The following is a 27,236-nucleotide window of genomic DNA, read 5'->3' on the forward strand; positions in this document are numbered from 1 at the left end:
TTCTCCTGACCAGGTATCACCAGAACACATTACACTTCACACTCCGGCCACTAGGGGGAGCAAAAGGCTTTATTTATTGGGCCACTCCTCACACTGGTAAAACTAGGGGCTGGGGAGGAAGTTAGTCAGAAGCTGACTGGGTTGGAACCAGGCAACATCCCGTGGCAGGGGGTGTTGCGGGGAGAAGACACAGGGGGGTCCCTGTCAGGCGTGGGAACCTGGCAGGTGCCTAGCGAACAGAAGAGAACGTTATGGAACCGCGCCTGCACACCTTGCGGTGGTATCCTAAGAGAGAGACACGAAGGGAAGAATATTGTGGAACAGTGTAAACGAGATCAGCACAAAGGAGAGCCAGTAAGAGTCGTGCTGAGAGAGGAAGGCAACATCTTACTGAGGCGCGTAGTCGGTGGCCGGATCACCGTAGGAGTAACTGACTTCAGGCCTTACTTCAAATTCCGCTGGACAGTTGATTATAGGTTGGCTGTCTACCTTCGACACCTACAAAGACATAGGGGGCAACATTGGGAGAGGGGCGTCTCTAGGGTCCCGGAAGACCTCCAAGCCCTCCCGTCAAGCCATAGCATATCTGGGGGACGTTAGAAACTAGCAACATCTGGAACCAAAGAACGAGAGAGAAAGAGAGAAAGCTGTAGAGAATGAACGAAAGAGAACGAACGAAAGAGAACAGCAGTTGTGAGGACTATTCCGAATGCTCAGCAGGGTAGGACTACAACACACAGGCGCTATTGATAGGCAACGATTTCCATCTGCGAGGGAAACTCTGGATGTGCCCATCGGACCGGCCGGTCTCTGATAGCCCGGTTGAACGTGCTCTGGACCGAGTGTACTGAAGCCTTCAGTAAAAGGTAAAGAGACTGCAACCTTGTGTCCTCGTTATTGCCTGCACCTCACACCATTTCCATCCACACTAATGGGAAGCCCTGGGGATTTACTTCACCTGTGGGAAGGTATACCATCCGGCTGCTATTCCATCACCCCAGTGGACCCCACAGCAGCGTCGGTCACTCTGACCGAACACCACAGGTGGCGTCACGAACTCCTGACAGACTGTACTACCACTTTCATTGGACGCCCCTTAGCAGGGTCGCGGACCGGGTCTAGCCACCGTGACTGCCTCAGAACCGAACCAGAGAGGCCCGGTACCGAAACGCGTGACCCTGTGTCTGGGGGCGCTCCACAAAAACAAAGCATCTATGAAAAAACAAAGAAACATGTCAATATGCTAAGAAACTAAGCTAAGAAATCCTAAATATGTATACCTTAAATAGAAAGCATTTATAAAAGTAGGTGATTAATAAACTGTAATTAGGATTACGTCATCGTAGCTGAGTTGGCATTTTTTGATTGGCCACCTTAAGATGATAGAATACTGAAGGCTCAGTAGACTAAATGGATGATGAAATAGTCTAGCTACTAACAATGCAATAATAATCATAAAATAATAAAGACGCAACTTTTCTATAAGCCTTCACGAAGGATGTCATAAATAGTTACAACCTCACATGGAATTGAAAATTAGAGCTAATCAGCAAATTTAAGCATCATAATTTTTTTCAGCACCACAAAATTAGTTAAGTTCAACTGTTTTTGTCTCTGAACAAATTTGGCTGTAGAATAGTCAAATCGGACCGATTTTTGATGAGCTCATGTGACCCCAGTCTTAATTTGATCATAAAATAATCATTAAAATGACACATTATTGTTACAAAACACCGGTTTAATGTGTTAAAAATGGGAAGACATAATCGCAAAGCTTATTAATAATTGGTTAATAAAGATCTGCAGAGGTACGGAAATAGAAATAAAATTATTGTTATTTGCTGCAACTGTAAAAGCTATAAGGATTTAAAAAAAAAAAAAAAATCAGCAGGGAAATCTTGTCCAAACCTATGCCAACATGTCACAATGTTGGTGTATGTTAGCTCATTAAAGTCTACGAGCATCAACATGTACATGAGAATTTCCTGTATATGCGGTCTTGTTAACTGTGTGAAGTGAGCTTTAGTGCTACATTTTAGGACATATTTTTGTCTCTATTTAACCCTTTCCAAGCATAGGGTGTAATTGTATGTCTAATGTCGGATCCCCATATATGGAGCAGTCTCAGGAGCTAAGCCCGTACCATAAAAAGCAGATGCTGGCTGTCTTATGCAGCTGGTTTCTGCCTGTAACTGCAGTAATCGAAGCTTGCTCCAATCTCTGCAGTATAACAATTTAAAGGAAACGTAAAAGAACTCTATTAACCTGCAGATATGGGGTTAATAGCGTTCTGAAGTTGCCCAGCATCCGCACTATGAGCCCTGTTGCCGGAAGAAAATATAATAGGATAATTATATTGCCAAGGTCATTTGTAACGCATAATAAACATTATAAATAAAATACAGACAAAAAAATGGCGGAATTGCACTTCTTTTTTTGCTGTTTCCTAGCAATTGAAATATTTTTCTAGTTTTCCAGTACATTCTATGGTAAAATGAATTGTCATTTAAAACTGCAACTTGTCCCACAAAAAAACAAGCCCTCATACGGCTACATCGATTGAAAAATGAAAAACATTATGTCTAAGAAAAAGGGGGGGGGGGGGAAGGCAAGAAAAAGAAAAATCTTCCATTAAGGAAAAGATTAAGGCAATGTGCACACTTTGCGGATTAGCCTTAGGAATTCCTGGTGCGGATTCTGCCTCTCCTGGCAGAAAACGCAGCTGCGGATTTGTCGCGTTTTTTGTGCGGATCCGCAGTGTTTTTTGTGCGTTTTTGCTGTGTTTTTTTTTGCAGATTTGCGGCGTTTTTTACCCCTGTGGATTTCTATAATGGAATAGGTACAAAAATGCTGCAGATCCACAAAGAAGAAGTGACATGCTACTTCTTTTTAATCGCAGCGTTTCCGCAGCGGATTTTCCGCAAAGTGTGCAAAGCATTTTTTTTTCTCATTGATTTACATTGTACTGTAAATCAATTGCGGATCTGCAGCGTTTCTGCACCACAAAAAACTCTGCAGATCCGCAGAAAATCCGCAACGTGTGCACATAGCCTAATAAGAATTTAATTTTGTATTTGTAGATTAATAAATTATGCTCCCATGTGAGTTTTGCATTTTCCTCTGAAATATCAAACCAACTTTAACCTGTCATGTTCTATTTAGTACCCCACCTAAGGCCTCATTCGGAAGTCCAATTTTTATTTTACATATGTTTTCTATCTGTGGTTTTCACGGATAGAACCTGTACTCGTTATATTTTATGGCGCTGTTCATGTGTCAGTATGTTTTGTGATCATGTGTCAACAAAAAAAATCAGAGTCAATAAAGACCGTACTGGCCCTTCGGGCCATCAGGGGAGGCCGCCATGACGGTGGTCACATGCAAATTCAGGGCCACAGGGGGTTAATAGGCATTGCAGGGTTAAGTGGGCTGCGGGGAGTTTTTTGAATTGGTGAGGGGGAGGGACCCAGAAGGGCGGAGTGAAGGAGCTTTGGGCTGAGAGACTGCAGGGCAGTTATTGGAAAACTGCCAAAAAGACAAGTCAGCATTCGGCTGGAGCACTTAATTACCTGCGGTCTGCCAGCAAGCGAAGCTCCGGTCTGCCGACAGCATGGAGGTGGAAGCACTCCTGCAGAGCCTCAGAGACGCAGCCAGCACGCAGGGGACTGCGTGGCTGCAGCAAAATGTAAGCAGCCTTCTCCAGGGGGTGGCGAGCGGATCTCCCCAGGTCCCCACCGGAGGGCACCGGCTGCGGCGGTCCCGACCGCCGACACGCTTAAGCCCTGATGTCCCCCCCCGGGCCCGACGCCGAATTAGGAGCCCCTCCAGGGACTCTCCAGCTGGTGGCACACGCCGCGGGATTGCTGGGTCCCGAGGGCGAGCTGGGAGGAATCCAGTCACGCGGCGGGGCCTGCAACAGGGGGAGGCGGCGGCCTCCTCCTCAACATCCGGACCACGCAAGGTGTCGGGAGCAGGAACGGCCAGAGCCACCGGGGCAGGTGAGCCGGCTCAGCATGTGACAGGCAGGCGAGACCATATACGGGGGCCTGATTCACAGGCCCCTCAGCGGGGGGCGCAATGCGGGTGGCTAACAGCTGGCCCTAGCAGCGCCACCCTATCAAGCACAGCGCAGAGCAGCAGGGGGTCGAGCATGGCGCGAGTCCATGGGCCGGCGATCGGCACTGCGCAGGCCCCATCCCCCACTCCTGCACGCAGGGACCACTAGCGGCGACAGTCCCCGGATAACGCGGGCTCCCAGTCCCCAGCACAGACTTCCGTGGATCTTCCGGTAACGCCAAGGAGAGCGTCGCCGAGCAACTCCCGCACGGACCATGGTGCGCCAGACCATGACAGGAGGACGGAGGAGAGGCAGCATCAGGCTACTGGACCGTCGGCTGCCGGGTCCACAGCGCTTGGGCAGCTTGGTGAGAACATCTCTTTTTTACCTTATCCCCCTTTGTTAGCGGGGGATTAAATATGCTTATGCACGGTTTAAGAGATTTAGCTCTTCTGTGGGGGGCTGGGCAGACTGTTGCTCCACCATCTACTGCATGGCTGGGGTGTACAGGTAGGAGCTCTGGGCAAGGGGGCATGTTTGGTGAGGTATCTAATGTGCAGGCTAGGGATCCATCAGCAGAGAATTTAAGGAACGAGAGCGGAGGGGCCAGTGCGGCCGTTTCTTCCGCTACAGTATCAGTGGCCAGTCAGGTAGGAGACACGGAAAAGGAGAAGGAGGATACAGTGAGGTTAGACGATACAGCACGTGGAGAGGTATACGTGTGTTTTGAGGGCCCTTTAGGAGCTCATCTTAAAAACGAGACTAGGGAAAAAATATGGAAAGGGGAGTATGTGGAAATTTTTTTCTTTATTGCCCTAGAACGGTTTAATTTAGATAGAGTAAGAAGAGATGACTCTAAGAAAGAGGACGAGAAAAGGAGGAGGTATAGATTGATTGCGAGAACTTTTACAAATTGGCTGCAGGCATTTGCCATTTTGGCCAGTGTTATAGGCGAAAAGGCTACCGAAAATTGTTTGGGATTATTCTGTTATATGGACGCTATAGGGGAGGCTTATCGCGTTTACGGGGGTCAGGGATGGTTGAGATATGACGAGCAATTTCGTCAGAGGAAGGCAGTTAGGCCTAACATTCGGTGGGATCATAAGGATATCGCTCTGTGGATGCGGGTGATGGTCCCATCCAGAGCGGCGCCTAGCACTCAGTCCTTTCCCGGGAGCGCAGGGGGCTATAGTCAGTCAGGACATCCAATGGCAATACAGAAGGGTTTGTGCTTCGCATTCAACGAGGGGGCGTGTAGATTTGGCGCGAAATGCAAATTTAAGCATGAGTGTACAATCTGTGGAGGAGCACACGGATCATCTAAATGTTTCAGGGGAAACAGACAGAGAGGAGCGGAGGGATCTGAAAAAAGGGGTGACGCCAATTCGGCTGTGAGAGAATAGTACACCACCTAAATAGGTACCCAGATAGGATGGTAGCTAGGTTGTTGGAAGATGGTTTCAGGGATGGTTTTAGAATCCCGTCAGTTGATACGGAAGTAAATTTGTCTAAGAAAAATTTAAAGTCGGCGCGGCAATTTCCTGAGGTTGTGTCGGAAAAGTTAGAGAAGGAAGTCAGTTTGGGTAGGATGGCAGGTCCGTTTGCTTGTCCTCCTTTGTGGAACTTAAGGGTATCGCCATTAGGTATAGTCCCTAAGAAGGAACCCAATAAATTTAGGATGATACATCATCTGTCATTTCCCAGGGGGTCGTCGGTAAATGATGGCATTGATCCGCAATTGTGCTCAGTGGTGTATACTTCTTTTGATGCAGCCATGCATTGGGTGCGGGTGTGCGGACAAGGTGCCAAGTTAGCAAAGACGGATATCGAAGCAGCGTTCAGGCTGTTACCTGTCTATCCTGATAGTATGCATTTGTTGGGTTGTTATTGGAATGGAGGTTATTTTGTCGACCGCTGTCTTCCCATGGGGTGCTCCCTATCTTGTGCGTATTTTGAAACATTCAGCACTTTTTTGGAATGGGTGATAAAAGACGTGTCAGGTTTAAATGCATGTATACACTATCTTGATGATTTCTTGTTCATAGGGGCGGCTCAGACTGCAGACTGTTCAATATTATTGCATTCAATGGAGAAGATTGCTAAGAGTTTTGGGGTCCCATTAGCGGCAGATAAGACAGTGGGCCCAGTTACTGTTTTAAGTTTTTTAGGTATTGAAATTGACACGAAGGAAATGGTTTGCAGATTACCAGAGGAGAAAGTTGGCGCGCTGCGAGATGAAGTGTTTAAGGCGCACAGGGCGAAGAAACTGAGATTACGTGAAGTGCAGTCGTTGTTGGGCAAGTTGAACTTCGCTTGTCGGATCATGCCGATGGGCCAAGCATTTTGCAGGAGGCTATCACTGTCAACAGCAGGTGTAAAATCTCCCGTTCATTTTATTAGATTGAGAAAAGAGTTACGGGATGATCTGGCAGTTTGGGCGAGATTTTTGGAGGATTACAATGGTAAGTCCATTTGGATTGAACTGGTGATAGACACGGATGCTTTGGGTCTTTTTGTCGCAGTGGTAGACGGACGCGGTTTCGGATTGTTTTTTCAGAGAGCTTGGTTGTTGGCGGGATGGCCTGAATTTTGGAAGGAGCAAGGTTGGACAGCGAATCGGGTGTTGACGTACCTGTTTCCCATTTTGGTGGCCTTGTCGTTATGGGGCAAGGTTATCATGAACAAAAGGATACGTTTTCCATGCAGGTCAGAAAGCGAGGCGAGGGTGATGAATTCATTGTCAGCGAATTCCCCATTAGTGGTTAAAATTTTGCAACGTCTGGTTTTCTTAGGAATATCGTATAACTTGTGGATTGTGGCCGAAGTCAGGTCAATGGAGTGTAACTCAGTTGTTGTCGCTCTTTCTCATCTCCAGGAGGACCGTTTTCGAGAGCTGGTGCCTCAAGCGGACTCAACAGGCATGGAGTGTCCGGCGGATTTGTGGAATCTTCCTGGCGGGCTTTAGAGGGTTTATTGGTGAACTCCTTATCCGATAGGTCCTGGAAGCAATACGATCATGCATGGGGCGTTTGGGAGGAGTGGAAAGGTTGTTTAGGGGAGCGTTTACAAGATGAACCCAGATTGCTTTTGTTGATCGGTCACCTAAAAGAAAAAGGTTGGTCTGTTTCTAAGTTGAACAAGCTGCTAGCAGGATTAACTTTTGGTTTTAAGGCCCGTGGTTCAAAAGATGTCACAAAATCGTTTTTGGTGGGTCAAGCGGTAACAGGATGGAGAAAGGGTTGGAAAGTTCAGGATTTAAGACGCCCGGTTTCGTACGAGGTGTTGTTGGTTTTAGGTGCACAGTTGTTGACGGTTTGTGTATCACAATGGGAGATTGACCTTTTCAGAGTAGCATTCGTTTTAGCCTTTTTCGGTGCTTTTCACCTTGGGGAATTGGTTAGCCCCTCCAAATTGAAGAAAGGGGGGGTACGGAGGGAAGATATTAATGTGTTTGGTGACAGAGTCGAGATATTACTGAGGTCTTCTAAGACCGATGTCTGCGGTAAGGGTTGCAAAATAACGTTGTTTGCGGTTCCGGGTTCCATCATGTGTCCAGTGTTGTGCGCGAATAATTTCATTAGACACAGTGGTGCGTTATCCAACCCCTCTTTGATACACGAAGATAGGTCTTTCTTATCGCGATTCCAGTTTATCGCGGTGTTCAAATGGTGTTTGGCAGCTGGGGGTGTTTCGCCTACGTATTACAGTGGACACTCATTTAGGATTGGTGCGGCGACGGAGGCGGCAAGAAGAGGTTTAGGTGAAGAAATGGTTAAGAAAATTGGTCGATGGGAATCGATTAGATTCAGATCCTACATCCGCCCAAATTTAGTGGATTAGTTTTCGTAGGCTTCGTGAAAGTTTTTCTTACTTACGGTTTTTGTTATTTATTTCAGGCGGTACATCCCGTTTGGTCTGGATTTTAGGCCATTCATTCGTGTTCTGGGCGGCGCAAAGGGCAGAAGTTCGGCCAGATGGGCGTCAGCTGGGGTTCCAGAGAGATTCCATGACGTTGCGATGGATCGGGAAGTGCGGGATGGTCTGGAGTCAATTCTTGCCGGAATTTCACCAATTCGTACGCTTAGATCGAGCCCCGGATTTGGTGGTGGTTCACTTGGGCGAGAACGATTTGGGGAAAAGGCCATGCCGGGAGCTGATAAAGGACATAAAATTTGACATGCTGCGGTTGTGGGCGTTGTTCCCAAAGTTGATGGTGGTGTGGTCTGAGGCCGCCGTCACACATGCGAGTTTTACGGACGTAAGAGCGCAGAATCTATGTCCGTAAAACTCGCAAAAAATACGGCACAATTATTCTCTATGCCCCTGCTCCTATTTGCCGTATTTTACTGATCAGTATTATACGGCTTTCTACGGCCGTACAAAATCGCAGCATGCTGCGTTTGTCACCGTACTGCGCAAGAAATACGCCAATGAAAGTCTATGGAAGCGTGAAAAATACGGATTACACACGGACAAGCAGTGTGACTTGCGAGAAATACGCAGCGCTGTTAGAGAGAAAAGCCGGTAATTCAGTGCGGTGTACAGTAAAATCACACTGACAGCTTACAGTAGAATAGGTAGAATAAATGTGTACACATAGAATAGGTATATATATATATATATATGTCAGTGAGACACATATATGTATATATATTAATATTTATTCCAGCGCTAGACAGCTTGAAAGCCGGTAATTCAATTACCGGCTTTTTCCTTCTCCTTCCTAAAACCCGACATGATTTGAGACATGGTTTACATACAGTAAACCATGTCTTCTCTCCATTTTTTTTGCAGATTCCACACTACTAATGTCAGTAGTGTATATCTGCAAAATTTGGCCGTTCTAGCTCTTAAAATAAAGGGTTAAATGGCGGAAAAAATTGGCGTGGGCTCCCGCGCAATTTTCTCCGCCAGAGTAGTAAAGCCAGTGACTGAGGGCAGATATTAATAGCCTGGAGAGGGTCCACGGTTATTGGCCCCCCCCTGGCTAAAAATATCTGCCCCCAGCCACCCCAGAAAAGGCACATCTGGAAGATGCGCCTATTCTGGCACTTGGCCACTCTCTTCCCATTCCCGTGTAGCGGTGGGATATGGGGTAATGAAGGGTTAAAGCTCCCTGGCTTTCTAGGTAATTTCCCACGATCTATGAACAGCCAGCAGAGGGCGCCTCACCGCAAATGAAGCTAAATATAGATCATTGATCTATTTTTAGCCTCATTCCCTGGGGTTTTGCAGCGAGGAGCAGCCTGCATTAGCACAGCTCCTTGCTGCAAAATGTTTTAACCCCTTCAGAAGGATTTACATCGTTGGACGTTACAGATCTGCGGAGGGTAAGTATATTGTTGGTTTATTATGTTTTTTTACTCACAGAACGAGGGTCTTCAGTGACTGGATTGGGCGTTGAATAAAATACTGCAACAACCATTGTTTTTATTTCATTAAAATAATTAAAAAAAATGTGTTTGTGTTTTATTTAACCCTTTACTAGTATTGGATTAATAATGGATAGGTGTCATAATTGACGCCTCTCCATTATTAATTAGGCTTAATGTCACCTTACAATAGCAAGGTGGCATTAACCCTTCATTACCCCATATCCCACCGCTACACGGGAATGGGAAGAGAGTGGCCAAGTGCCAGAATAGGCGCATCTTCCAGATGTGCCTTTTCTGGGGTGGCTGGGGGCAGATATTTTTAGCCAGGGGGGGGCCAATAACCGTGGACCCTCTCCAGGCTATTAATATCTGCCCTCAGTCACTGGCTTTACTACTCTGGCGGAGAAAATTGCGCGGGAGCCCACGCCAATTTTTTCCGCCATTTAACCCTTTATTTTAAGAGCTAGAACGGCCAAATTTTGCAGATACACACTACTGACATTAGTAGTGTGGAATCTGCAAAAAAAATGGAGAGAAGACATGGTTTACTGTATGTAAACCATGTCTCAAATCATGTCGGGTTTTAGGAAGGAGAAGGAAAAAGCCGGTAATTGAATTACCGGCTTTCAAGCTGTCTAGCGCTGGAATAAATATTAATATATATACATATATGTGTCTCACTGACATATATATATATATATACCTATTCTATGTGTACACATTTATTCTACCTATTCTACTGTAAGCTGTCAGTGTGATTTTACTGTACACCGCACTGAATTACCGGCTTTTCTCTCCAATATATGTGTCTAGTGACACACATATATATATATATATATATATATATATATATATAGACAGTATATATATATTTTCTTTTCTTTTTGGGACACATGGATCACTTCTATAGCGGTATGTTGGTTTTGCTAGCCTGCGAGAAAACCACGCAGTACGGATGCCATACGGATTACATACGGAGGATGCCATGCGCAAAAAACGCTGACACACCCTGCCTACGGAGGAGCTACGGACCACTTTTTTTGGGACTTTTCAGCGTATTACGGCCGTAATATACGGACCGTATTGTTTTACGCTGTGTGTGACGCCGGCCTGACATTGTTCCTCGAAAAGTGTGGCGGGGGGCAAGGTCGGTGGAAGGAATAAATAAGGCAAGAATCAAAGTGAACAGGGCAATTTCGCGCTTCATGTCACGAAATGGGGCTGTGGTTGTACGGCACGTTAATTTAGAATCGGGAAAAGGGGAATATTGGAGGTCAGACGGTGTTCACTTAAATGCGGTAGGGACGGACATGTGGTGTTTGGCCATCCAAGAGGGCATTGAAACCAGCCTCAGAGTTTGGAGGGACATAAATGTTTGAGGTGTCAGAACATTTATGTTGGTGGCAGGGGATGGAGGTCCTCGAAGTTGGTGGAAAGTGAGATGGCGGATTGCAGGGGGGGAATCTCTATTGGTCCTGGACTCCCCCGTAGTAGTTTACGAGGAAATGTGGTCGATCAGTCGGTGGAATGGATAATTATGGGAATTGGTATTGGTTGGTTTTGGCCGGGCTGGTTATTAGCTGCCTCCGAGCTGGTGCTTTGCGGCTGGGGGTAAGACTAAGCCTGGAGGCCAAAAGGAATATCTATAATAGGAACATTGAAAATCCTTAATTTGTGGCTTCGAGGACCACCTCTTCCTAGTTTGGGTTTTTATTTAATTTTGTAATTGTTTGTTAATAAAAGGCTGTTGTGGCCATTTAATCCAAAACAGGTGTAATGTCATTTTTGGGTGTTACAACTAATGTTACTATAGGGTGTGGGCGGTATGGATAAGAATTTGGGAATAAGGGGATAGTATCAGAGGCGCTGGTGAGTCAAGTGTACCCCATACGTCATGTCTATTTTTGACCCCGTCACAGGTCAAAATTACGCATATAAATCTATTAGTTAGTAAAAAAATTAATTACAGCAAACATCGCCATGTGTGCAATCCATGTGCTGTTAGTCTTTAAAGGAGAAGTCTAGCCTTAGGCTTCAAGTCTGCAGTCACTCTATGTGACTGCAGACTTTTGAATCCAACGTCTCGCACAATGAGCACTATGAGGATTCTCCAGCGCCGGCAACGGGTGTTTTGTGACCACAAGTATATGATTTGCATACTTTTGAGTACATTCCGACTAGACTGCGTCCAGTCTCAATCAATACACTTGTATAGAGTGATGCCACACCCAACTATTCTGCATGTATGCACAATATGTGTGTCATGATCCAGTCCTGAGGTTGTTTTCAGCTGTCTTGTCTCTGGACTGGTCATGCGGGAGTTAATCCCATCTGCCTCATTTTGAAGCTGGCTGGGCTATTTCAGTCCTCTGCAGCATGTGGGCCAGTGTCAGCTATAGTTCATGCTTCCTGGCTTGAACCCCTGATTTGTATCGTATTTGTATTTGTAGTGATTCTTATGCCTTTGACTGCCTGTACCCGTGTATGACTCGACCTGATCTCTGGACTTCGCCCCTTGGTTTCTGTCTCTGATACCATGCTCCCCGACTTGCTTGGACTCTGTCTTGTACCCCGACTTCGTCTTATGTCTCACGTTTTGGTTACCACGTTCCTGGTAGGCTCTGACTTCTTGCTTGTCCCTAACTACGTGTTTTGCTGTTATTTTTGGTACTTCGGCTCCTGAAAGTTTTGGATTTGGCTTGTCTGACTACTTTTTCGTTACCTGTGGCACCTGTGCTGCTGCTCAGTGATGCTACGCTGTGTTTGCAACCTCTCTTCCCTCACCAGCACCCCCTGGTGGAGGTTGCACTATACTGCACTGCAGCAGCACATTACAATTTGCACTCAAGCACCTGCTGTTCTTGGAACTGGCATCTGAGAATCCTCACAATGGCGCTGTGTGTGCGATGTGAGGATTCACAAGTCTGTAGTCAAATGGAGTGACTGCAGACTAGTACCCTAAGAACGGGCAACCCCTTTCACATTGCAATGGGTAGAAGAAGTTTAGCAATTTTTTTCCTCTAACAAAAAAATCACTGATGAAACACTGATGGTGAAAACTGAAACACTGACCAAAAATCTCTGACACCTGAATGAGGCCTAAAACTGGGTTGACATAGCCTTTTCTCCTTGGATCAGTGGTAACACTGGGGCTTCCATCCAAATCCCCAGCAAAACGGAATTTGGGCGCTAGCGCTGATGGGCCAAAGACTATAATGTTGCAGATGAAGTCACCGTATGCCTTGTCTTGCATCATTTTCGGCCATATACACTTACTGGAGGCGGGTAGCAAGATGCAGATTACGCCTTGATGCCCGCTTTAAAGGGACACTGTCACCTGAATTTGGAGGGAAAAATCTTCAGCCACGGAGGCGGGGTTTTGGGGTGTTTGATTCACCCTTTTCTTACCCGCTGGCTGCATGCTGGCTGCAATATTGGATTGAAGTTCATTCTATGTCCTCCATAGTACACGCCTGCGCAAGGCAAGATTGCCTTGTGCAGACATGTACTACGGAGGACAAAGAATGAACTTCAATCCAATATTGCAGCCAGCATGCAGCCAGCGGGTAAGGAATGGGTGAATCAAACACCCAAAAACCCCGCCTCCATGGCTGAAGATTGTTCCCTCCAAATTCAGGTGACAATGTCCCTTTAACTAGGCATATATGGCAGACTATGCTATGTGAACCCATCCTAAAACTCGGTCACACACTGCATCAATACTGTGAAATTCATGTGGATTTTGAGTGTGGAGGCTGAACTGTAGTGAATTCTAAGAACAGGTACAACCAATAGCGAAAGAATGGATCTACTGTATGTCTGGTAAACAATGAAATGACCCACTGCACTTTCATACTCCTGACTGGCGAAGGTCCTGAAAGGAATGGGCCATCAATTTTAAAATTGTGAACAAATTTTTTAAATTACCACAAAGTTAGTAATATAAGCCAGTGCCACTACTAAAAGAATTGATCTTTAGCTGGCAAACAATTGAAGAAATTACTGTCCTTCAAATAGCTTTTCAGCAGGGTTGTATTAATAAATCTTTAAATCATAATATAATTAGTCAAAATTAGGTATTTTGTGTACATTCTCGTTCTTTCGAAATTTATGCTTTTATCTAGTGGCATCTACTACAAAAATCAGTGACTTTTGAGCTACTAAACTAATCGGAAACATTTTTAAGAATATTTGCCAGATGTTTTAAATGCCCAGCGGTAAGTGTACTACACGAGAATCTAAATATACCTACTTTGTCTGAGTTATTTCCCCTCCAGAGGCACTGACACTTCGTTTTAATGTGCCTGAAAAAAGAAATGAATTAACATCCTGTTGTCTACACGATAAAAATATAAAGATTCCAGGAATCTAATTGCAAATTTCTATCTTTAACTTTCAAAACCGTTACATTACTTTCTCAAATTTGTTATATTAAATGCTATTAAAGGTAAACTTATTTATATGTGACATTTTGTTAACTTACACTTATTATTATTATTATATTTATTGTAATTGTAATTTACTTAATTAATACTCTATTTGCATTTACATTTTTTTTTTAATGTTAAAGGGAATCTGTAACCAGGTTTTTGCTACCCCATCAGAGACCTTTGTTCCGGTGATATATCACTTACTGGCCTGCTTGATCTAGTTTTGATAAATTCACAGTTTTTTTTTTACCTGCTGCCGATCTATCAGTTCCCTAAATGCTGAGCTCTGTGTAACCCCGTCTACACCACTGATTGGCAGCTTTCTGTGTACAGTGTGCATAAGGAGAAGGCTGCCAATCCATGTTGGGGGCATAGTGGGACTAAGTAGCAAGAGGCCAACTAGTCCTCTAGTTATAATCTTCTGATGATAAAACTGTGAAAAATATCACAATATGGATAATCAAAAGCACAGGAAAGCCATTACTTTACTTTTATATTTTTGAGACAATTAAAACAAATACTCTGCAAGGCCCAAGATTAAATGAATGTTGTCATAACTTGCAGTTAACTCCTAGCATTCCTATTGTTTCTGCTGCCTGAACAAAATATTGTACCTTATTGCTTAAATTTTAATTCAGAATATATATCCAAAGCAAGACATTTTAGCTTATTAGAAATATAGTTAATTATATGCCGTACCCTTTGCACATTGCCTATATTGACTTTTTAAATTTTTGGCTATATGGGTCAAGCTTAGATTGTTTTCCCGTAACTTCATTCCTGTAGGTCCCATGACGCCACTCTTTGAACCTGCTGCTGGGGCTGATTGCTTCTTGGCCTGGTCCTCTTGATATATGTATAAATATATAAGTCCATCTAGTTCAACCCATAGCCTAACCTAACATGCCCTAACATTATTATTGGGTTCCTTGAGGCCCCAACTGGATATCTGTAGGTCACCCCCAATGTCTTGTCTGAAGATTCATCTGCACTGGCTGTCCTCTCTTTCTATAACCAAATTAAATACTTTTTATTATTAGAGGGTCTAAGAGAAGCAGTTAGGGGTCTGAATGACTCCATTGGAACAGAATATAGTTTTATTATTGACACATAAGATACCGACTGCATACCGGACAAGTGAGAACATTTTGAAAATCCTGCCATGGTGGAGCCACTGTTTTCTCCCCTTCATAAGATTTTTCCTCTAGTGCCCAATATATGCTGACATGGTCAAACTGCAATAGGCACCATGCTACATACATATATGATGGTATTGTCTAGTAATCAAACATATCTGGAAAAAAAACTCATGTGCCTGGATGACAGAGTAACTTGAGGCACACAGCCGCTGATAGTGTTATTGTCCATCAGTCTTGGCTCCATCTCTCACAGGGAAAAAATGGTGTTAAGTCATTTTCTAACTGCAGCTAGGCCAATCACAGCTAAATAATGGAGGTCAGTCACCTGTTTGGCATGAAAAATGTTATGGCACATAAAACTGGTTAGAGAGATCAGTAAGCACTAAAAAGAATTATCCTAATTAGCGGTGACAATTTAAAAAAATAAGTATCACTACAAACAAAATAAGTCTTCATTCTATGTTAGGGTAAGGCTTTCTCACTACGCACATTTGTGAAAGCATTCAATCGATTACTCTTACGCTAATTAAATAGTCAGAGTTGATAAATTGGAACGTTTGATTGTGTTCTAACGTTTTTATTAGAATAATTGGCTCCATGTTGTTAGCATTAGAAAGCTCTTGATTTTCACATTGTTCTGTTTCTCTGATTTTGTGAATACTGCACAGCCATTTTATAGAAATAAAAAAAAAAAAAATATAGAATGATCTAGTATTCAGCATGTTCAGCTGTGTTTAACTATGCAGACCTACAGAAGACCCTTAACCCCTTTACCCCCAAGAGTGGTTTGCACGTTAATGACCAGGCCAATTTTTACAATTCTGACCACTGTCCCTTTATGAGGTTATAACTCTGGAACGCTTCAACAGATCCTGGTGATTCTGACACTGTTTTCTCATGACATATTGTACTTCATGATAGAGGTAAAATTTCTTTGATATTACCTGCATTTATTTGTGAAAAAAATGGAAATTTGGCGAAAATTTTGAAAATTTCGCAATTTTCCAACTTTGAATTTTATGCAATTAAATCACAGAGATATGTCACACAAAATACTTAATAAGTAACATTTCCCACATGTCTACTTTACATCAGCACAATTTTGGAAACAAAATTTTTTTTTGTTAGGGAGTCATAAGGGTTAAAATTTGACCAGCAATTTCTCATTTTTACAACACCATTTTTTTTTAGGGACCACATCTCATTTGAAGTCATTTTGAGGGGTCTATATGATAGAAAATACCCAAGTGTGACACCATTCTAAAAACTGCACATCTCAAGGTGCTCAAAACCACATTCAAGAAGTTTATTAACCCTTCAGGTGTTTCACAGGAATTTTTGGAATGTTTAAATAAAAATGAACATTTAACTTTTTTCCACAAAAAATTTACTTCAGCTCCAATTTGTTTTATTTTACCAAGGGTAACAGGAGAAAATGGACACCAAAAGTTGTTGTACAATTTGTCCTGAGTACACCGATACCCCATATGTGGGGGTAAACCACTATTTGGGCGCATGACAGAGCTCGGAAGCGAAGGAACGCCATTTGACTTTTCAATGCAAAATTGGTCCTGTGTGCTATTCGTAGCTCCGTAGCTCTGCAGCTCCGCAGCTTTGCAGCTGGTCACGTGTACACATCACGTGACTGTGACGTCACACAAGGTCCTGCACCTTGTCGGCTTCAGCTCTATACACACAGCCGCCACTGTCTGTGCACGGCAGTTACCAAGCTCTGGGGGAGTAAGCTAGTCACCGGCCGGGACAGCGTCTCCTATACTACTATTTGCTCTGCAACATGTTGGATATTTTCAGGACAGAGAATCAGAGAAGACTTCAGATACCAACCTTTCAGCGCATGAGTGAAGGACCTTTCCGCATGTCAGCACTGGACACAGATTTCCTTTTCTTTGATATTAAGGTAAACACATCTTGTTAATCATAGCCCTGTATGGGGAACCTTGTTTATGACATTTCCCAGTATTTTAATTATTTATGGCTTCATATAGGTGAACTTAGCGCAAATATCACATATAATTTTCATTTTGGAAAGTAGACCCCCTAAGGAACTTATCTAGAGGTGTGGTGAGCACTTTGACCCAACAAGTGCTTCACAGAAATTTATAATGCAGAACCGTAAAAATAAAAAATCATATTTTTTCACAAAAATTATCTTTTCGCCCCCAATTTTTTATTTTCCCAAGGGTAAGAGAAGAAATTGGACCCCAAAAGTTGTACAATTTGTCCTGAGTACGCTGATACCCCATATGTGGGAGTAAACCACTGTTTGGGCGCATGGGAGAGCTCAGAAAGGAAGGAGTGCCGTTTGACTTTTCAATGCAAAATTGACAGGAATTGAGATGGGACACCATGTTGCGTTTGGAGAGCCCCTAAACATTGAAACCCCCCACAAGTGACACCATTTTGGAAAGTAGACCCCCTAAGGAACTTATCTAGAGGTGTGGTGAGCACTTTGACCCACCAAGGGCTTCATAGAAGTTTATAATGCAGAGCCGTAAAAATAAAACAAAAATTTTTTCCCACAAAAATTATTTTTTAGCTCCCAGTTTTGTATTTTCCCGAGGGTAACAGGAGAAATTGGACCCCAAAAGTTGTTGTCCAATTTGTCCTGAGTACGCTGATACCCCATATGTGGGGGAGAACCACCGTTTGGGTGCATGTGAGGGCTCGGAAGGGAAGGAGCGCCATTTGGAATGCAGACTTAGATGGAATGGTCTGCAGGCGTCACATTGCGTTTGCAGAGCCCCTAATGTACCTAAACATTAGAAACACCCCACAAGTGACCCCATATTGGAAACTAGACCCCCAAGGAACTTATCTAGATGTGGTGTGAGAACTTTGAACCCCTAAGTGTTTTACTACAGTTTATAACGCAGAGCCGTGAAAATAAAAAATCTTTTTTTTCCAACAAAAATTATTTTTTAACCCCCAGTTTTGTATTTTCCCAAGGGTAACAGTAGAAATTGGACCCCAAAAGTTGTTCTCCAATTTGTCCTGAGTACGCTGATGCCCCATATGTTGGGGTAAACCCCTGTTTGGGCACACGGGAGGGCTCGGAAGGGAAGGAGCAATGTTTTACTTTTTCAACGCAGAATTGGCTGGAATGAGATCGGACGCCATGTCGTGTTTGAAGAGCCCCTGATGTGCCTAAACAGTGGAAAACCCCCAATTCTAACTGAAACCCTAATCCAAACACACCACTAACCCTAGTCCCAACGGTAACCCTAACCACACCTCTAACCCAGACACACCCCTAACCCTAATCCCAACTCTATTCCCAACCGTAAATGTAATCAAAACCCTAACCCTAACTTTAACCCCAACCCTAACTGTAGCCTTAACCCTAGCCTCAACCCTAACCCTAGCCCTAACCCTAATGGGAAAATGAAAATAAATACATTTTTTTAATTTTTTAATTTTTTCCTAACTAAGGGGGTGATGAAGGGGGGTTTGATTTACTTTTATAGCGGGTTATTTAGCGGATTTTTATGATTGGCAGCCGTCACGCACTGAAAGACGCTTTTTATTGCAAAAAATATTTTTTGCGTTACCACATTTTGAGAGCTATTTTTTTTCCATATTTGAGTCCACAGAGTCATGTGAGGTCTTGTTCTTTGCGGGACGAGTTGACGTTTTTATTGGTAACATTTTCGGACACGTGACATTTTTTGATCGCTTTTTATTCAGATTTTTGTGAGGCAGAATGATCAAAAACCAGCTATTCATGAATTTCTTTTGGGGGAGGCGTTTATACCGTTCCGCGTTTGGTAAAATTGATAAAGCAGTTTTATTCTTCGGGTCAGTACGATTACAGCGATAGTTCATTTATATCATTTTTTTATGTGTTGGCGCTTTTATATGATGAAAACTATTTTATAGAAAAAATAATTATTTTGGCATCGCTTTATTCTCAGGACTATAACTTTTTTATTTTTTTGCTGATGATGCTGTATGGTGGCTTGTTTTTTGCGGGACAAGATGACGTTTTCAGCGGTACCATGGTTATTTATATCCGTCTTTTTGATCGCGTGTTATTCCACTTTATGTTCGGCGGTATGATAATAAAGCGTTGTTTTTTGCCTCGTTTTTTTTTTTCTTACGGTGTTTACTGAAGGGGTTAACTAGTGCGGCAGTTTTATAGGTTGGGTTGTTACGGACACGGCGATACTAAATATGTGTACTTTTATTGTTTGTTTTTTTATTTAGATAAAGAAATGTTTTCTACGGGAATATTTTTTTTTCTTTATTTAGGATTTTTTTTTATTTTTTTTACCCATGTGGAAATTTTTTTTTTACTTTTTTATTTTGTCCCAGGGAGGGACATCACAGATCGCTGATCTGACAGTTTGCACAGCACTCTGTCAGATCAGCGATCTGACTTACAGGGCTGCAGGCTTACCAAGCGCCTGCTCTGAGCAGGCACTTGGTAAGCCACCTCCCTCCCTGCAGGACCCGGATGCCGTGGCCATTTTGGATCTGGGCCTTCAGCGAGGAAGGAGGTAGGAGACCCTCGGAGCAACGTGATCACATTTCGTTGCTGCGGGGGTCTCAGGGAAGCCCGCAGGGAGCCCCCTCCCTGCGCGATGCTTCCCTATACCGCCGGCACACCGCGATCATGTTTGATCGCGGTGTGCCGGGGGTTAATGTGCTGGGGGCGGTCCATGACCGCTTTTGGCACATAGCCCATGAGCGCAGCCGATCGCGTATGACGTACTATCCCGTAGGTGGTCATACGAGCCCACCCCACCTCAACGGGATAGTACGTCATATGTCAGAAAGGGGTTAAGTATGCGCCATATTTTTACATGTTGCTGGTGGCATTCATTGTCATCTTTTAGCCTTGCTGAGCTTTATTTGTCTGGTGTTTTATTGTGTTCATTGTGAATAAAGTATGATTTGTTTTTGGATTTGATGACTGCGTGGTGTTTTCTTCTTTCCTAGTATGCGCCATATTGGAGAGTAAGAGAGTTACCCTACAATGAAAGCCTCCACACAATAACCTTTCTCTTTATTACCCTCAGTTCTCCTTTTAAACTTTTAGATACTACGCCCTGAAGAGTTCCACCAAGCATATACCGGAGTTTGTTAGGGAGCAGAAAACGCAAACGCAGCTGTCAGACACTGATAGGAATACAGATACTTCCACCTCTGGTTCCAGTGTATTATACCGTGTCATGTCAAAGTTTGGGTACCCTTGGTCAAAATGACTTATTGTGAACAGTGAAGCAAGTTGAAGATGAAATGATCTCTAAAAGACCTAAAGTTAAAGATGACACATGTCCTTTGTATTTTAGGGGAAAAAAATACCGTATATACTCGTGTATAAGCTGAGTTTTTCAGCACTTTTTTTGTGCTGAAAATGCCCTCCTTGGCTTCTACATGAGTCATGGTCCAGAAAACCGGTGGGGGAGGGGGGGCGTCGGAGCAGCGGGTGACAGGTGCCGGCGGCTTCCAGCACACATCATACTCACCTACCTGCATGAATATGGACGTGTCTCCACTCCCATAGGCGTGGAATGCATATTCATTACCTTAATGAGCAGTACCACGTGATTGCTTTGCAGGAAGAGCTGCAGGTAGGCGCCGGCGGCCGGAACGAGATGCAGTGCCAGCACCGAGGGCACGCAGTTAGGTGAGCAGGATGTTTTGGTTTTTTTTCAATAGGAAACATGCACACAGGGGTAGGTGATAAGGAGGCATGCATACAGGGATGGAAAGGAGGAGGCATGCATACAGGGACGGAACGGAGGAGGCATGCATACAGGGACGGAACGGAGGAGGCATGCATACAGGGACAAAATGGGGGATGCATGCATACAGGGATGAAACGGGGGAGGCATGCATACAGGGGCAGGGATGAGGAGGCATTCATACCAAGATAGGTAAGGGGGAGGCATGCATACAATCATAGGGACAGGGAAGGCATACAGACAGGGACAGGGATGTGGAGACATTCATACCAGGACAGGAAAGGAGGGAGCCACACATACGATAGGGACAGGGAAGGCATACAGACAGGACAGGGAGGCATTCATACCAGGACAGGGAAGGGGGAGCCATGCATACCTGGCTTATACTCGAGTCAATAAGCTTACCCAGTTTTCCATGGCAAAAGTAGGTGCCTTGGCTTATACTCGGGTTGGCTTATACTCGAGTATATATGGTATTTATATTTTCATCTTTTCCATAATAAAAATTACAAAAAGGAAAATGAGCAGATGCAAAAATGTGGGCACCCTACATGGTTAGTACCTAGTAGCACCCCCTTTTGAAATTATCACAGCTTGTAAATGCTTTTTGTAGTCAGCCAAGAGTCTTTCACTTCTTGTTTGAGAGATTTTCATCCATTCTTCCTTGGAAAATTCCTCCATCTCTGTGAGATTCCTGAGTCGTCTTGCATGCACTGCAATTTTGAGGTCTAGCCACAGATTTTCAGTGATGTTCAGATCAGGGGATTGTAAAACCTTGACCATTGTAAAACCTTCAGCTTGTGTATTTTGAGGTAGTCTATTGTGGATTTTGACGTGTGTTTAGGATCATTATCCTTTTGTAGAAGCCATCTTCTTTTCAATTTCAGCTTTTTTTTACATATGGTGTTGTGTTTGCATCAAGAATTTGTTAAATTTTAATTTAATCCATTCTTCTCTCTATCCGTGAAATGTTCCCCATGCCAGTTATAACCATCAGCAGCAATTCTCTAGAAGCGAGCATATATAGAGGAGAGGAGTAGCTAACACAGAACAGCTGAGACAATTCAAGACGGAGAGCTCCAAGAGATAGACAGAAATGATTAACCCCTTAATGACCGCCGATGCACCTTTTAACGATGGCAACTAAGGGTACTCATTCCTCAGCACCGCTTTTTAACAGCGCTAAGAAATAAGGATATAGAGCCCTCCAGTGTTGAAAAATTTCCAATTTCCCATTTATTTCTCTCTACTCTGATATGATCTAGCATACCAGAGGAGTGAGAAATGGGGTCCCATGAACCTCTCGGTACCTCCGGTGTCCCTGGACCCTCCATCTCCCTCCTCCGGCCCTCGGCGTCTTCTTCCAGGAAGAAAACGGCGGGCACATGCGCAGTGTGCCCGCCAAGATCTGCCAGCAACAATAGATTTTTCCTATTGGTTCATTTTGCTCACTGTGATACTGTGATAGACCCTATCACAGTGATCAAAATGTAAAAAAAAATAGTAACTCGAACTCCCCTTTTTCACCCCCTTAGTTTGGTAAAAATAATAAAATTAAAAAAGGTGTTTTTTTTCCATTTTTCCATTAGAGTTAGTGCTTCAAAATTTTTGCCAAATTTCCATTTTATTCATAAATAAACGAATAAACGCAAGTCATATTGAAGAAATTTTACCACTAACATGAAGTACTATATGTCACAAAAAACATTCTCAAAATCAGTGAGATATGTTGAAGAGTTCCAGAGCTATAACTTCATAAAGTGACAGTGGTCAAAATTGTAAAAATTGGCTTGGTCATTAAGTACAAAATTGGCTCTGTCACTAAGGGTTAACCTTTGCAATAACAGAGCAAGGAAAACCTACACTGCCAATAGGAAGGTGAAGCAGATCTCATACGTGCAGAGATTTGTGTAAGAAGATGCCAAGATCTTCTGGCCCCTCTCTGTCTCCCTATGACACTGGTTTTTATAAAGCTGGGAAATTTGCATCACCTGGCTTTTCCTAATGATGATAATGAACAAGCCATAACCCTAACAGGCTAATTAAGGCCTTGTATAGAAAACTTCAACTTGCTTAGCTGTTAACAAAACCAGTAATTTTGACCAGGGGTGCCCAAACTTTTACACGCCACTGTAGCATTGCTGCTCAGTTGACTTTCATCTTGATTACTATCAAGAAAGCAACTAATAAGACACCTTCTTTGAACCCTATAGTATTAGGGTATTGGGCACAATATAAAAACATCTGGTCTTTAAAAGATTGTAAAATTTGGAAATAAAACCTCAGATGACTAACAGCACATTGTGTGATTATTTATTTATCAAAAATTTAGTTTCATCCAATCTACTTCCTGTTCGTTTGTTTAAAACCCAGGTCAGGTGTCAGCCTCTTTGCTGGAGTATTCTGCTTCCGTTTCCTCTTCAGCTCAGCTGCTTGTTCTACTGTGCTTCTACTTGTGGCTCTGGACATTCTCTGCCTATGTAAGCTACACTCTCAGTCTGTTGGCCTTGGAACTTAACCCTTGGTTCATTCCTCCTGGTAAGAACTCTGTTTTTGAACTGTGCTTTGTAACTTTGTTTGCTGGACTGTGTTTTTGCTACTTCATTTACTCCCCCCGGTAGGAGTTACTGGAATTTACACCAGTATAATACTTTAATGAGAACTTGTTCTGGACTTACCCGTGTTTATGCCTCAACTGAGATCAACTTGAGAACTTGTTCTGGACTTACCCGTGTTTATGCCTCAACTGAGATCAACTTGAGAACTTGTTCTGGACTTACCCGTGTTCATGACACAGCTGGGATTAACCTGAGGACTTGTTCTGGACTTCCCTGTGTTTACTACATACCTGGGTTTGACTCTTTCTGCACCAACAGTGTTTTGGATCTGTGCCACGTCACCTGTCACACTCACATTCCCAAGGACTCTGCCCTAAGAACTCTTCCGATTTTCTGTATATGGTTAAGGGACTTGTTTCATTGCGGTTTATCAGTATATTGTTTTGGGTGTTATTGCTGTGGTACAAATACACTATTTGCACTAAAGAAACCCATCTCTGTCTGTTCATTGCCCCACGCTACCATAATCCAAGAGTTCCTACAATAGTATTACACGTTGGTATACAGAGGAGCTCATGATTGACATGGTGCCCAGATCCTGTGGCTGTCAAATCAACACCTCTTCACCACCGTAGTTGACAGTTGGTATAAGGTTTTTGTGCTGAAGTGCTATGTTGAGTTTTCGACAAACATGTTACAAGGTGTTATGGCTGAACACCTCACTTCGGTTTTGTCTATCCTGTGGACATTGTTCCAGTCTTTATGTTTGTTCAGATGTAACTTTGCAAACTTTAGCCATGCTGCCATGTTGTTTTTAGAAAGAAGAGCCTTTCCTCTGGCAACTCTTCCAAACAAGCTAAACTTGCTCGGTCTGTTCAATAAGTGTTTATATCAGTTTCCTTATCAGCCCAGGCAGAATTGCAATGACAGGTAACACCTCCATAAACAGCTGATAGCACAGGATCCACCAATAACAATAGGCGATGTCACAGCTGACCCTGCTCTGCCTTCTTTCACAATGTCCTTTGTACAGGCATATTAGACACTTCACTATAAAAGACATAGGTCAAGGTCTGATTACTGTGGCCATGTACATATATTGTTTCCTGAAAAAAAATAATAGAAATTTTAGTCTAAAAAAAACCCCTAGGGAGTTGATCATGCGTTGGAGCGGGATTGAATGGGAAGGACAGGGTTTGTATGTCCTTTTGTTCACATTTATATCTTTTCATGATTTTTATTGTTTGTATTTCATTATTCTTATAGTTTTCATTCACATTGTGGCTCATTGCTAGAGCTTCTAGTTTACAGGCTAGAAGTCATGAGTTCAAATCCTATATAGCTACTGCTGCAAGAAAGTTAATTAAATATTCATAATCAAACAATTATATTCATATCTTCTACATTTTAACTTATCTTTTTTTCTTCCCATTAACACATTGGACTATACTCACTATTTCATAGCTATTCAAAATTTAATCCTGCCACTGTTCATCTTAAATTATCAACCTACTTTACACCTACTTTTTTTTTTAGCTATATTTGTTCATACACTATATATATATATATATATATATATATATATATATACATATATATATATATATATATATATATATATATATATATATATATATAGTGGGGCAAAAAAGTATTTAGTCAGTCAGCAATAGTGCAAGTTCCACCACTTAAAAAGATGAGAGGCGTCTGTAATTTACATCATAGGTAGACCTCAACTATGGGAGACAAACTGAGAAAAAAAAATCCAGAAAATCACATTGTCTGTTTTTTTAACAATTTATTTGCATATTATGGTGGAAAATAAGTATTTGGTCAGAAACAAACAATCAAGATTTCTGGCTCTCACAGACCTGTAACTTCTTCTTTAAGAGTTTCCTCTTTCCTCCACTCATTACCTGTAGTAATGGCACCTGTTTAAACTTGTTATCAGTATAAAAAGACACCTGTGCACACCCTCAAACAGTCTGACTCCAAACTCCACTATGGTGAAGACCAAAGAGCTGTCAAAGGACACCAGAAACAAAATTGTAGCCCTGCACCAGGCTGGGAAGACTGAATCTGCAATAGCCAACCAGCTTGGAGTGAAGAAATCAACAGTGGGAGCAATAATTAGAAAATGGAAGACATACAAGACCACTGATAATCTCCCTCGATCTGGGGCTCCACGCAAAATCCCACCCCGTGGGGTCAGAATGATCACAAGAACAATGAGCAAAAATCCCAGAACCACGCGGGGGGACCTAGTGAATGACCTGCAGAGAGCTGGGACCAATGTAACAAGGCCTACCATAAGTAGCACACTACGCCACCATGGACTCAGATCCTGCAGTGCCAGACGTGACCCACTGCTTAAGCCAGTACATGTCCGGGCCCGTCTGAAGTTTGCTAGAGAGCATTTGGATGATCCAGAGGAGTTTTGGGAGAATGTCCTATGGTCTGATGAAACCAAACTGGAACTGTTTGGTAGAAACACAACTTGTCGTGTTTGGAGGAAAAAGAATACTGAGTTGCATCCATCAAACACCATACCTACTGTAAAGCATGATGGTGGAAACATCATGCTTTGGGGCTGTTTCTCTGCAAAGGGGCCAGGACGACTGATCCGGGTACATGAAAGAATGAATGGGGCCATGTATCGTGAGATTTTGAGTGCAAACCTCCTTCCATCAGCAAGGGCATTGAAGATGAAATGTGGCTGGGTCTTTCAACATGACAATGATCCAAAGCACACTGCCAGGGCAACGAAGGAGTGGCTTCGTAAGAAGCATTTCAAGGTCCTGGAGTGGCCTAGCCAGTCTCCAAATCTCAACCCTATAGAAAACATTTGGAGGGAGTTGAAAGTCCGTGTTGCCAAGCGAAAAGCCAAAAACATCAGTGCTCTAGAGGAGATCTGCATGGAGGAATGGGCCAACATATCAACAACAGTGTGTGGCAACCTTGTGAAGACTTACAGAAAACGTTTGACCTCTGTCATTGCCAACAAAGGATATATTACAAAGTATTGAGATGAAATTTTGTTTCTGACCAAATACTTATTTTCCACCATAATATGCAAATAAATTGTTAAAAAAACAGACAATGTGATTTTCTGGATTTTTTTTTCTCAGTTTGTCTCCCATAGTTGGGGTCTACCTATGATGTAAATTACAGACGCCTCTCATCTTTTTAAGTGGTGGAACTTGCACTACTGCTGACTGACTAAATACTTTTTTGCCCCACTGTATATATATGATCACATATTTTGCATAAAATTATTTTAATTTAATATTGTATTTTTGTTATTTACATTTTGTTTCTACAATTCTTTTTTTATCATTTCACTTGTTTCCTCCTCACTTCTCCTATATGTACCAATTGCCTTATGTCCTTCTCCTGGATCCACTATGTTCTTTGGGCATTGCTTTCTTCCTTAGTATGGCGCCTTCCTTGCATGCTTGCTTTATTTTCTGGGGCTGCCCATCATCACATGATGCTCATGATCATCTGCATGTCATATGCTCTGATGAATAACTTCCTATTTCTGCAACACCGGTGATATGGTGTACAAGTGCTGCTGGGTAATTATAGAATTTGCTTGTACCTGCTTACTGCTGAGCCTTCTGTCAGTCAGAGCTGGGAGCGCAGTTACAGCCGCCGCTCTCTATGCACAGACAGGTGACTGATGCTGTGTCGACACCTCCCCTATGACTGAAAGCCCAAGGCTGCTAGGAGGAATAATGTTCATTTTCTCCTGGCAGCGGGACTCTCAGTGCAGCAGAGAGGTGTCATAACTCTCTTAATCTGCAGATTAACCCCCATATCTGCAGGTGATTAGTGTTATTTTACATGACAGGTTCTCCTTAATTAATTACGTGGTGTAATTTGTCATGTACTATAACTAGTCTGAGGTCGTATTTTCTAATTTTAAGATTTTCTAAAGACCAGATTTTTTATTATTATTTTTTGTTA

The 27,236-nt window shown here is 43.0% G+C and overlaps 1 protein-coding gene across 2 annotated transcripts in view; it reads right to left on the reverse strand.

Annotated features, from left to right (window-relative positions):
- The window catches only part of NEK10 (NIMA related kinase 10), a 337,168-nt gene that overhangs the window by 61,955 nt on the left and 247,977 nt on the right, over positions 1-27,236 (reverse strand). For both annotated transcript variants that reach the window (XM_069730006.1, XM_069730007.1), the window contains exon 29: positions 13,685-13,736. In XM_069730006.1, coding sequence (XP_069586107.1) covers positions 13,685-13,736 — 52 coding nt within the window. The remainder of the gene's footprint in view (positions 1-13,684; positions 13,737-27,236) is intronic.

The sequence above is a fragment of the Ranitomeya imitator genome, chromosome 6 (genome assembly GCF_032444005.1).
Source record: "Ranitomeya imitator isolate aRanImi1 chromosome 6, aRanImi1.pri, whole genome shotgun sequence".
NCBI lineage: Eukaryota > Metazoa > Chordata > Amphibia > Anura > Dendrobatidae > Ranitomeya > Ranitomeya imitator.